This window comes from Lemur catta, chromosome 1, assembly GCF_020740605.2.
Source record: "Lemur catta isolate mLemCat1 chromosome 1, mLemCat1.pri, whole genome shotgun sequence".
Taxonomy (NCBI): Eukaryota; Metazoa; Chordata; class Mammalia; order Primates; family Lemuridae; genus Lemur; species Lemur catta.
Genome location: NC_059128.1, coordinates 173,502,743 through 173,515,905, shown reverse-complemented (window position 1 = coordinate 173,515,905; position 13,163 = coordinate 173,502,743). Strand labels below are relative to the sequence as shown.

Here is a 13,163-nt window from a genome sequence, read left to right as displayed (position 1 = left end):
CTTCCTGTTCAAGATTGTCTTATTTATTCTTGGCCATTTACATCTCTATGTAAAATTTACTATCGGTTTTTCAACTTCTGTAAGAAAACCATTTTCATGGCTGTTTGATTTTTCCTGCATCTTTGACCTTTTATCTGGGATCATTTTTCTCTGTCTGAAGAATAAACACATACATGCATATGTAATAGAAGTATAACATATGCATGGGGTTGATACACATCAACTTTAGGCTAATGGTACCTCTGGGAAGTAGATGCAGGAAAAGAAGTGAAACAAAGCTATAGCTGTTTTATTTGTAAATATGTTTGAAGAATATGCTGTAGTATTTCTTTTAGGGAAGCTCCACTGGTGACAAATTCTTCCAGTTTCTGTTGGCCTAATAATGTCTTTATTTTACTTTCATTTTTGAAAAATATTTTTGTGGGATATAGAACTCTTAGTTAGCATTTTCCCTTCAGCATTTTAAACATATTAAATTAGTTACTGGCTTCCTTTGTTTCTGTTGAAAAGTCAGATAACAGTTTTATTTTTGCCCCTTGACTAATTTTAAAGGTTTTCTCTTTGTCTTTGGTCTTTCATAGTGTTACTATTATGTTCTTACATGTTTGGGATTGATAGTTGATACTTGCATCTGTCGTTTATGTCTTTCACTAGTTTGAGAAATTTCTTAGCTATTATCTTTTCCAGTATTGCTTTTGCCCCATTCTCACTCTTCTCTTCCCCTGCGGCTCCAATTACACATATGTGGATTATCTCAGTTATTTACTACATCTCTCACCTTCTCTTCTGACTTTTCTTTCTTTTGTTAAAAATGCTGTTAAACTCATTTTTTTAGTTTTAGTTTATAAGTTTTTGTGCCAAAAATCTTGATTTTTGTCTTATATTTCCTTGAACCTTTTAAACATAGATCTTTAGAAATAAATGTCTGATAACTTAGAATCTTATATCTGAGTCTCCGTGGGCCTGTTTATATAGTCTATTGTTTCTACAGTCTGCATAGTTTTTGTTCATGTTGTCTTGCCTCTTCAAGTAACTGTTTTTTAGCATGTTGGACTTTATCTTTACAAAATTGTTTATAGGCATAATTTGAGGACTAAGATGTTATAATTATCTTCCAGGGAGTATTTTCATATGTTTCTGCACCCATGAGGGCACCAGCAATCCAGGATCCCTCAATCTAGTTCAGGACTTGATCAAAAAGTAATCTATAGTCCCTTAAGGACCTGTCTACCTGTGGGTTAGCTTTGTTCCTAGACTGTAGCCCTGCATAGTCTCAACCCAAAGCAAGAGCGAGTTCATTAGGGCTTCCCCAGAAAGTTAGGGTCTCCCAGCATTGACAAGATTGTCAAAAGCACAGTGTAGCTTTTCAGATTCTCAACTGCTATTTTAAAACTCAAATGCCCTCACAGATAATTATCCCTGTGATGTTCTTCTCCCTGGGTCTTCATTGTTGATCTCTCATCATGGATCCCTTACTTACCTAATGCGTGTGTGTGTGTGTGTGTGTGTGTGTGTGTGTGTGTGTGTGTTAGCTTATCTTGTCTTCAGTGAAAGAGTTGGCCTGAATTATCTGATTTACCCTTTCCAGAAGCAGAGTCCTTTATAGGACTTCTCATTAGCAGTAATGGAAGTTCAATTTAAAAAAATAAAATATAATTGCATATCTGGCAAAACTATCTTTCAAAAATGAAGGTTACCTGTGATATGATAGCAGTCAAAATTAATGTACATGGAGAAATCTTGACAACATAACATGAGTAAAAAAGTAAGTCATAAAATCAGACACACAGTGCAAGTCCATTTATGCAAATAAACACATACATGCATATGTAATAAAAGTATAAAATATGCATGAAGTTATACACATCAACTTTAGGCTAATGGTACCTCTGGAAAGTAGATGTGGGAAAAGAAGTTAAACAAAGCTTTAGTTATTATATTTGTAAATATCTGCAAATTTTATTCCTTAAGAAAAGTGTATTACATCTGGGTGGTGGGTCCATAGATGTCAGTTCTAATATTTTCTCCATTTTCATGTTTGAGCTATTTCATTGAAAATGCAGTTTTTTAAAAACAAATAAAACCCTGAAGCATATCAGTTGGCAACCAAATGAACTCTAGCCACAGCACATTACGTAATATGCTTACATTCAATTTTAAGGTTTGAGGGAATATTTTTAAAACCATGACTCACGAGTCTGGCAATCTCTGGGTTGCTCAGTTGAAGGCCCCAGATGCAGATCTCTTTCCCCAGCGTGTAACACTCGTCTCGAATTGTCATGAGCAAAGGTTCCAAGGACACTGATAGGGTGGTTGGTGGGGAGTCATCAGGTCTTACAAACGTAAACTGGAGTATGAGAAAAAAACTACATCATATTGGATATCATAAAAAGAAGTCCATGTATTTGAATATGTGGAAAAGGAATATTGTCATTGGACAATATTTAAAATAATTATGAACATCTGATTTGGTGTGCACTGGGGTGGTAATTCAACACAAACTTAGGAAGTTCCTGCCATGCGCAAAGCTCCGTGAAAAGTCCTATAGGGCACAGACTTTTCCAGCAGGTAAATTGGGTCAGGAAATCAATTTAGAGGGTTGCCACCAGGTTTTTCTTTTTTCTCCTTTAAATGAGATAGAAAAGAAGGGAAATTATCTGAGCGCATCGCATGGAGTAAGGATAATAATGAGTCTCATGAGACTTTTATTTTAGTGACATTCAAAATCAAAATGGAGACCCCAACTAAGCAACCTGCACACCATAAACAGCCCGTATGGTTGCCCTGGTGCACTGGTACTTACATATGGGGTCAGGATGTTAATTGTATTTCTAATGGTGATTGTAATTTTTTAAAAGTTTGGAAAACATTGCTGAAGTGACTAATGTGAACAAGATTTATGATTAACCCTTATGATTAAGAGGTGGGGGCTAATTATAAGAGCTGCAGTAGAAAATAGTTAATTAGTAACTATTTTACTGCAAAAAGGCTGGCAGCTCTGGGAAGGTCGTCTATTGGGATGAGCAAGGAGACTTGTGGCGGACCCTAGGGAAGAAACTAGGAAGAAGGGATCAGAGAGAACTGGGAGGGCGGGTGGAGCAGGGCGGAGTGGGGTCGGGGAGAGGCTCAGGGGAAGGTGAGGGGCAGGAAGTTGAGAGGACAGAGGGAAGATGAGAGAGGAACTTCAGGAGGTTCTTTTGGCGAGAGGCGCAATGTAACCTTCCCACCTCCAAAACACATTCAGGAAAAATATGGTGAGAGGGATTCCGGCCAAAGTCACCTTAGAATAACGATCTCTCATTTTTTAAGTGCCCATCTTTGTCTAATAATTTCATTTAGTTTGGTGCCTTGTTTCAGCGCTCAGCATTTTAGGAAATCGTTGGGTATTTGATCATGCCTTCTGGGCTGGTGTAGAAAAGTTGTGAGGCTGGCCTGTCTGTCTTTGGGGTGCTAGGCTCTCCCTTCTAGTCTCTCAGGTGCCCCCTTTTAGAAAGTTGCCCATTTTGTTTCAGTGCTGACCTCTTCTCTCCTCCTTTCCCCTCACACCCAAGCCCTAGATTTAATCTTAGAAAGAAATGACTTCAGAATTTTTTCTGAAACCTAGTGCTTTTGGAGTCAGAGTTCCGAGTGTGCTGACCTCACTCCAAGTGAGCCAGGCCTCAGGATGGCAGGCGTGGGCAAGGGGAGGTCTGGCCTGATGACAGGGACACACCCATGGCCGAGGGAGGGAGATAGTCACTTGAAGAGGTCAGGTGGGTGGCAGGAATGCTGAGAGGGGAGGTCCTGCGACGGTGACCAAACAGGTGACCTTTGAGTTGGGCCTTCCAGATGTGGCATAGAAGGGGAGCCGGGGGCGATGGGGGAGTCCTTTCTGGGGAAGTGGTGTGAGAACAGGCAGGTGGGCTGGAAGGGGTGGGAGGGACAGCTGAGGGGGAGGAGCAGGAAGGTAGAAGTGCAAGCAGGCCGTGGGTGGCTTTGGATTCTGCTTGGTCAGGAATGCAGAGAGGGTGACACAGCCAGCTTTGGGCTTGAGGGCACTGAGGAACCATGCTCCTTGGGAGTAAACCCTGGCCAGTTCATTTCAGAGAAGAATAAGGAAACTAGACCATACACTCACCTTCTTGAGGACCCGGTCACGGTCAATGCTGCTTTTCAGGTCCCTTTCGATGGCTGGACACACGGACGTCTGAGACTGCGCACAGTGCTTCTCATACGTTTTCAGGAACTTTTGAAGAATTGGAACGATGGGCAGGGGCGCCCCTTTAATTTTTCGTTTTCCTTCCTTTACTCTTGACATTGTTTTATAGTGTTAGATCTCACTTGGATTCTGAAATCAGTAACTGGCCCTGAAACCCAACACACAGACGTCTTTTTAAGGAGCAGAACACACCTCGCCAACTAAAAATGGACAAATATTTTTGCATGACCTTCTTGGAACATCTAAAGACTTCATTTATCTTAAAATGTGACTAGGGAGTCAAGATAGAGACAGTGGAAATGAATTGTCAGTTTCCGTTTCCGTAGGACCATGTTCTTTTTTTTAGATTCTTTAAAATGGGGGTAGTATCCACGAAACTCAGTTACAGAGGAATGTAATTAACATTAATACTGGGTACTAAATATTATCAAGAGCATGCTGATCTAAAAACAGTATAATTCTCTTCACAGACACAATTCTTGCCAGTCAGTATGTCATAGGGGTTAAGAATGTAGACTTTGGAGGCGAGCAGGGCTGGATTTTAGTCTTGTTGCTACCACTTAACTCACTGGGTGGTCTTAGGTAAATTATGAAGACTTTTCAAACCTCTGTGAAATGGATTATGGTTGTTTTAAGGATTGAGTGAGATAAGTTTGTAAAGCACTTAGCACAATGCCTGACACAGAGTGGAAGTGCTCAATAAACTTGATTATTACTATTGATGTTGTTATTATTATTCTGCTGGGCACAGGAAGCCACCCAATCGGGACTGATTTTTTCCTTTAAATTATCCAGTCCAGAAAGGTCCCTCCATGTGATGACTTAAGGGAATGATGGGGTCTCCGACCTGGATTCACATAGACAAAGGTTTATGGGTGTTATTGGCGTTTTCCCACATAGGAAAGTTTCCAGCTAGAGACTGTCCAAAAATGTGTTTATTGTCTTACATCTAAAGGGGCTCTTCTTGTTGGATCCAGGCCTGGGGGAACATCCGAAAGACACTGGGAAGAGACAGGGCTGTCAAGGAAAGCAAACCTCAAAAGGAACCTGACTCTGCAGCCACCTCCAGTGCTTTTCTATCTGCTTGACTGCAGCAACCCCCTTGCCCCACTTAGGTCCGTTTCCCTCCCAGTAGCCAGAGTGACATTTTTGAAATATAAATCAGATCGTGAGACTCTTCTGCTTAAACCTCTCCAGTGATTTCCCATTATATTTATCTTTGCTAAAGTTTTTATATGTTCATTCTATCAGTTATTGAGACAGGTATATGGATGGGAATGACTACTTCTGCTATTGATTCTGCCAATTTTTGTTTTTTATATTTTGAAGCTATGTTATTAGGTGTCTATAAATTTGGAACTGATAAATCTTCCTGGGAGGTCTACTCTTTTGTTTTTATTTATTACCTCTCTTTATCTGTAGTAACGCTTTATGCCTTAGAACCATGGTTCCCAAAGCATACACTGTACCCTGAGGGGCACTGCCACAGATTTACAGGGCCCTATGGGATATTTTAAATTGTCAGGAGAAAGCCAGCAACATCTGTTGGATGCCACATGACCTATTAGCTGGAGGTCATTCACAATTTCAAATTAGACACTTGTATTAGTATTTTACTGCTGATGAGCCCACCATGAGTGAAAAACAACCTGGAAAGGGGGAATGAACCCGGCAGAATGTAGAGACAGTCAGGTACTGTAGTAAGGCACAATCACAGTATTGTAGCTCTGACTAGAACTTTACAGATTGTCTAATCAAAGATTTTGAATTCTAAAACTTGAAAAGTACTGGGCAAACCAGGATGACTGTTCACCCTGCCACTCTCCCACTCATGGCCTTCATCCAGATGTCGCCTCCGAACTCGACTCAAAGCTGTGCTCCAGGCGGCTGCAGCAGAGCAACCAGACTTGGCAGCTACCTGGAGCCTGTTTGCCATCTTGGGCCTGGTAATACTTTCATTTCACGTGTGACAAAAGGGAGGCCCAGGTACGGAAAGACAGGGCTTGCTCCAGCTGAGAGCAGAACCTGACTTCTGCCTCCCAAGACTGTTTCATGCACAAAGAAGAGGGCCACAAGAGCACACAGCCACGTGGTGAACCCCCCTAAGCCAAGAGGAGAGGCCTCAGCATGAAACCTACCTTGCTGGCACCTTGACCTCAGACTTCCAGCCTCTGGAACTGGGAGAAATACATTTGTGTTCTTTAAACCACCCAGTCTATGGTATTTTGTTATGGCAGCCCAGCTGACTAAGACAGTATACAGCAGCAGTCCCCAATCTGTTTGGTACCAGGGACCGTTTTCATGGAAGACAATTTTTCCACAAATTTGGGGGGGCAGGGCACGGGGTTTGAGATGAGTCAAGTGCATTACATTAATCGTGCAGTCAAACCTCTCTGGTAATGATAATCTGTATTTGCAGCCGCTCCCCAGCGATACCATCACCACCTCAGCTCATCAGGCATGAGATTCTCATGAGGTGCACGGGTTTGCGCTATGAGAACCTAATGCCGCTGCTGATCGGACAGGAGGCGGAGCTTATTCAGTGATGTGAGATGGGGAGCGGCTGTAAATACAGATGAAGTTTCACTTGCTCCCCTGCAGCTCACCTCCTGCTGTGCCGCCTGGTTCCTAACAGGCCAGAGTCCGGTACCAGTCCACGGCCTGGGAATGGGGACCGCAGGTATACAGTATCACTGTTTACAACATGGGATATTGCTCACCAGCCTTTTCTAAGTATTTACAGATGCACAAACTACACCCTCATGGCGTCTGTAAATGCTCTATTAAGACACTTTTGAATCTTGAGTTTTTCACTTAATATTTTATCAAAAGCATTTCGTTATGCCATTTCTGTATATATTAAGTGTTGTGGCCCAGGTTAGCAAATATCTAGGCTCTTCAAAGCCAGCATCGATTGATCAAATCATTAATGAATAGTTATTGAAGGTCTAAGGTATATGTGCTCTACCCTGTGCTAAGTTTTACTCATCTGAAAGGGGCTCTCCCTCCCCAGCTTCTTGGAGGTGGGACAGCGGTGGCTGAAGGGGTGAGAGAAGGGGCGGGCGGACGCTGCGCTCTGTCCCTAGGGGTAGGGGAAGAAGCGACCCGTGCTGAGTTTCTTGCGCGCACAGGTTGGACAGCTGCCGGCGCCACCTCGGAGTCTCAGGGGACAAGAAGAGGGCCGGCAAGGAGGGGTGCTTTCCGATCCCTTCTCCAAGGCTCCGGATGCACGCAACCATTTCAATACACTCCCTGGAGAATCCGCGCTGCCCGCCCAGCCTGGGGAAAGCCCAGCTGCGGCGCGCCGGCCCCGCTGCCCTGGGGATGTCCGGGTGGGCGGGCGGGGGGGGGGTGTGTGCCTCGGGAGGGAAGGGGCACCCGCGAGCACGCACAATCCCCGGTCCCCCAGCCGGGTCTGGCGCGTTTAACCCCGGGCCCTGCAGTCCGGGCTGCCGGAGCAGCCGCGTCCGGCTCGCTCCCCACCCGCGCGGCGTCCGCACTCACTCGCGCTCGGGTCCCTGCGTCCCTCGCCCGGCCGCCTTCCCGCGTCCCGTCCGCGCCATGGAGACGGCGGCGAGGGGCGGAGGCTGGAGGGACAGTGGCCGCCGCGGGCCCGGGCGCGGGAGGGAGAGGCGGCAGAAACACCGCTCCAGGGCTCGTCGCATCTCGAGCTCGGACTCGGGGAAAATGAGAAATCCTGGTGTCCTCACTGCGGGTGAAGCCTGCCCCGGCCAATGTCAGGTGTGGGGACCAGATGTCAGGTCCGCGTTCCCTGGTTCTTGGTTCCCAGTACCGAAGACTGGTTCCTGGTACCGAATCCAGGAGCAAATGAGCAGACCAAGCAGATGCAAGCAAGCAAAGCGCCAAAGTTTATTAAAGCATAGCTCGTTCCAGAGAGGGATGGTCAACCGGGCGACTGGAGGAGACCCTGAGTTTAACAAGATTTTCCCTTTCATGGCGATTCTCTAATTATATGTTAAATGGGGGTGGAATATTCATGGTTTTTCTTGGAAAAAGGTGGAGAATTCCTGGAACTGGGAACTCTCCCCATTTTTAACCTTGTAAGGCAATTTCCAGGGGTTGCCATGGTATTTGTAAACTGTCCTGGCGCTGGTGGGTTTTTTACTACGTTAATGAGAGTAGGTCACTTGAGGCTACTGTCACCTTACTTGTACACATGCTCCAGAGATCCTCATTTGTGACCTTGGCCATAGCTCCACTTTGTGGCCTTTCTACCTCTATCTGGTTGGTCAGTCCTTGGAGACCCCTTATCATAGACCAAATATCTGGTCAGTCCTTGGGGACCCGTTGACGCATCACCTGTTCCTTCTTGGAAGCCCCCCTTCCGGTCAGTTTGTTCCTCCTATAGACAAAGCACCTCCTAACATCATCTATTTCTCATTAGAACTCAATCCCCAAAACATCGGTTCCCCTTCCTCCTTATCCCAACCTAACACCAATGGAGCTGTGAGGGGAGGAGGTCTGGCAGGGGGAGAAGTTGGAGAAGGAGGACCAGTGTCCCTGCTCATCAGTGGGTCATCGGGGGACAGAGGCCCCCAAAGTGAAGATGCCCAGCCTGTTCCCCCCGCACCTTAAGTCCGCTGTGGACCAGTCCCAGCCCCTACCTCGATTTATCACAGAACCCAGATTACAAACCTGTCCCTGCCCTGCTGCTCTTGCCTGCTAGAAGGCTTTCATTTTGTGGCTATTGTTTTTTCCTTCCCAGTCCCAGGAGGAAGGGGCGTCAGGATAAAGGGAGAGGCTCAGGGGCTGGGCCCATGAAGGAATTTTTCTGTGGGATATTGAGGAGAAAGGTACAAAACAGCTGAAGCTTTCCAAGAAGTGGATGGGAGAGGAAAATGGATTTTAAGAAACCTACTGCAGGCAGTGGCTTTGGGGTGTGTAAATTAAGGATTAGGAGGATATGGTGGGCAGAATAAAGTCCTGCCAAATATTCATGCCCTAAGCCTGGAAACGTGAATATGTGACCTTACAGGTAAAAGCGACTTTGCAGCTGATTAAAGTGACAGACCTGGAGGAGGGGGGCAGTCCAATCACAAGAGTCTGAGAACATGAAGTTGAGAACCTTCCAGGGTGTGGTCAGGCAGAGATGAGAGATGAGAAGAAAGGCCCAAGAGATGCAGTGAGAAGGAGTCTACATGCTCCTGCAGGCTTTAAAGATGGAGGAAGGGGGACATGAGCCAAGGAATGCTAGAAACTTCTAGAAGACAGAAAAAGTGTAAAAATGGATTCTCCCCAAACTTGCATAAAAGAACACAGCCCTGTCCACGCCTTGATGTTAGGCCGGTGAGACCTGTGTGGGCTTCTGACTTCTGTACTTGGCACATAATAAATTATCTATTTAATATATCTCTGTTAGGATATAGAATAGGGTCTTAATGAATACTTGTTTAATGAAAAAAAATGAATAAAAAAAGAAGTCAGATTAAACAAATTCACAGTAAACTGCAAATGGAAAATAGCCCCTTAATTCCTGCAGGGCTGGCTGTAGTTTTCTAAGTGTACATTTAAACCCAAATGGCTCTGACGGGAAGAATTTTTGGCTCACAGAGAAGAAGTGAGGAAGGTCGAGGAGGGCAAGGAGGGCTCCTGAATTTGGACACACATGACTTTGCAGTGAGCGTGCCCCCATGAGCCAGCCTGTGCCCCTTGGTTTTTTCTGCCTCTTCCCTTCCTCTCTCGGCTGGACCTTAGGGCTGTCCTCAAAGGGTCCATATTTTGTGCACCATGACTAGTCCAGCCTTCCCTAGACAAAACCAGAGGAGGGAATGAGGGAGGGGAGGTCTAGAGTGGGTTAAGAGGGAGCCTGTAGGCCACTGACCGCGACTCTGAGCAGATAGATGCTTGTGGAGCAGAGCGCAAAGGAATGGGCAGAGCCCAGGAGGACAGGGACAGACGGAGGGTCAGAAACTAGGTGGACTGTCAGAGATGAGCTGAGGAATCCCCTGTGTGCACAGTGGGCAGGTTCTTAAAGGAACTGCATCACTAGGATTATTTTCAGCTGCTAGTGACAGAAACCCATTTACACTGGCTAAAACAACGTAGGCGTTCACTTCCCTTTCATGTAAATGAAGATCAGGAGTGAGCAGTCCGGAGCTGCTGCAGAAGCTCCAAGATCATGAAGAACCCAAGCCACTTTTACTTTATTACCCTTCCATCCACACTGTGTGACTTCCTGATGTGAGGGCCATCTTGCTGCGACATCTGTCACCCCATTGATTGCCAGGGTTGATTTGGCTGATCTGGCTGGCAAAGCGGGTGTCCCCTCACCACTCCCAAAGCTGCACACTTGGTCTAAGAGGACGATCTTCCCTGATAGGGGAGGACCATTCTTCCATCAAGGGTATACGAGTAGCTGTGCTCCCGTGCTAGAACCTCCAAACAAGCTCTCAGTGTGTGACCTCCACCTCATGGCCCCAAATAGAGGCTGAACTCCAGCCACTTTGTCCCTATTTCAGATAGAAGGAAGAAGGACTGGACAAAGAAAGGCACATGCTCTCCCTTTAAGGACATTTTCCGGAAACCACCCGTGACACTTCTGCTTATATGCCATTGGCCAGACTTAGGGACATGATCATACCTAACTGCAAAGGAAGCTGGGAAATGTAGTCTTTATTCTAGGTAGACAGATGCCCAGCTAAAAATGGAAGCTTCTGTTACTTACAGAAGGAGGGAAAGACAGATACTGGAGATAACTAGTAACTTGGACCACAGCAACTGTCAGCTGCAGGGGTGACAGGGATGGCCAGTGCAGCGGTGAGATAGTTGCCAGTTTGTCAGTACTATACTGATTTCCCATGCGCTGAGCATTTGTAAATCAGGGACAGCCTGGAACTGTCATTTCACAGTTGTTACAGTTTTAGATATGACTCACCAGGGACGAACTGCCCAAGAGGCTAAGCATGTGTTTAGGACTCCTGCAAAGCAGGGAGACAAAACAACATATGTAGAGATAGAATTTGCTATTTTGTATTTCAAACAAACAAGAAAATAAAAGAAAACCTACCAAAATAGTTTTAGGAGAAGTCAGAACTTTGTGGGCTTCATTATCTGTATTCTGCAGTGTAGTGTTGTTTTGGTTTTTGATTTACGTAGAGAAGGGACAGCCTTTCTGGTGCTTAGAGCCCTGATCAGGCCCTCAGAACCAGCACCAGCCCACCCCACCGGAGCGTCGCTCCCTGCTCATGCAGCACCAGAGCTCTTAGGAGGCCTTTGAGATGAGTTTCACTTTTGGCAGAGGGAGGCTGTTTTGCTATTAGATGTACAGAAACCACATGCCAGAAGAGGAAGCCCAGGAAGAGACAAAAAAAAAAAAAAAAAAAGGAACAGGAGAAAGAAAGGGGAAGTGGGAATAGGAAGAAGAGGTACAAAGGAGGACGGTGCAGTTGCAGGGGCAGACTAGCTCAGGGTGTGTGGGGGGGGCCTGCTCCTGATGCAGTGGTTTAAAAATGTATCCCCAAATATATCCACTCTTCCTTTCCAAGATGGAGATTAATTCCCTTTTCCTTGAGTGTGGGCTAGACTTAGGTACTCGCTTCTAACAAATAGAACATGGTGGAAGGGACAGTGTGTGACTAGGTCAAGGAAGTGTGGCAACATCCTCCTTGTTCTCCCTTGCAGCTCACCTGCTCTGGGCGGAGCCAGCCCCCAGGTCCTGAGGACACTCAAGCAGCCCCGGGAAATGCGCACCTGGTGAGGAACAGAGGCCTCCAGCCAGCAGCCATGTGGGTAAGACGGCTTAGAACCCGGTCAAGCTTTCAAGTCACTGCAGTTACCTGTGAGCAACCCAGAGCCAGAACCACCCAGCTAAGCCACTCCCAGAATCTCGATTCTCAGAAATTGTGTGAGATAATAAGCGTTTGTTAGATAAAGCCATTATATTGTTGAGTAACCTGTTCTACTGCCAATACATAACTATCACCCTTAGGACCCTCTTTATCAATAATGGAAGGTTCACAGGGTCCTAGGGGGTGCATGGCCAAACTGCTGGTGACCTCCCCGATATCCATTTTCCACTCTACCTTGCTGACAGAACTCAATTTTGGCATGTGGGCCCATGAGCCAGGCTAGGGAAGCAACATTCCCCAGCCTTCCCTGCCTGTGGGTTACCATGTGACAAGGCATTGGTCAATGAGACATAAACTCTTTGAAAAGAGGCAGACCTAGGTGGCTTGAGCTTTTCATCTTTGTTCTTCCATTTCTTTTTGCTTGGAATATGGTCATTGCACTGAAGGTGAAGCTGCCTGCAGTCATCACCAGATGTTGTGTCAAACACCCCCTGGACGGCTGAGCAGATGGTGGAAGGAGCCAGGGTCTCTCTGGCAGCATCATGGAGTCCCTGAATCCATCTGGGCCGCCCTCCTCTGGGCTCTCGTTACTTAAGGCAAAGCTGCTCAGATTTCTGTCACCTACGGCAGAATGGGGGTTTACAGAAATATGAACCCCTTAACTGATGCATCTTCAGACAGGCACAAACACTCAATTCCAAAATTTAAAAAGTATGCGGTGAGTAGGGATCACATTTTTGATTGGTGTTTTATTTAGGATTCGTGTTGTTCACCCATCTCTGAAACCCATAGTAACTGTTCTGATGAGGACAGGGATTATAGAGGCAAGAAAGGAAGACTCAATCACTTTGGGTTCCCAAGAAGAACACTGGGTTTTGAACTGAAAGAGTGAAAATCAGCCCTGCTGGCCGACAGACCATGGTTTTCAAACTGTGTATAAACAATGTTCAGACATCCTCCCCGCCTCCCAACAGCACATGTGGATGAAGACAGAAGAGGCCATTCTCCAAGCACAGACGTGACTAAACATCCCCCTCTTCTGATGGAGCTGAAGGACTGCCACCCTCCCCCAGGGACAGCCAATTCTGGTGCTCCCGCCTCCATTACCAAGTTGCCTGTGCTTCTGCACCGCTTGCAGTCTAGGAGTGCCCCCACCC

At 46.0% G+C, this 13,163-nt stretch overlaps 1 protein-coding gene across 2 annotated transcripts in view; it reads right to left on the bottom strand.

Annotated features, from left to right (window-relative positions):
• LOC123630070 overlaps nucleotides 1–7,745 on the bottom strand; it is a 42,035-nt gene extending 34,290 nt beyond the window's left edge. For both annotated transcript variants that reach the window (XR_006732588.1, XM_045539359.1), the window contains exons 1-3: nucleotides 7,703–7,745; nucleotides 4,118–4,346; nucleotides 2,195–2,347 (exon numbers count right to left, since the gene is read on the bottom strand). Coding sequence is in view for 1 of the 2 variants with exons in the window: in XM_045539359.1 (XP_045395315.1) it covers nucleotides 2,195–2,347; nucleotides 4,118–4,297 (333 nt within the window). In the remaining variant the exon portion in view is untranslated. The remainder of the gene's footprint in view (nucleotides 1–2,194; nucleotides 2,348–4,117; nucleotides 4,347–7,702) is intronic.
• Nucleotides 7,746–13,163: the final 5,418 nt, after the last annotated feature.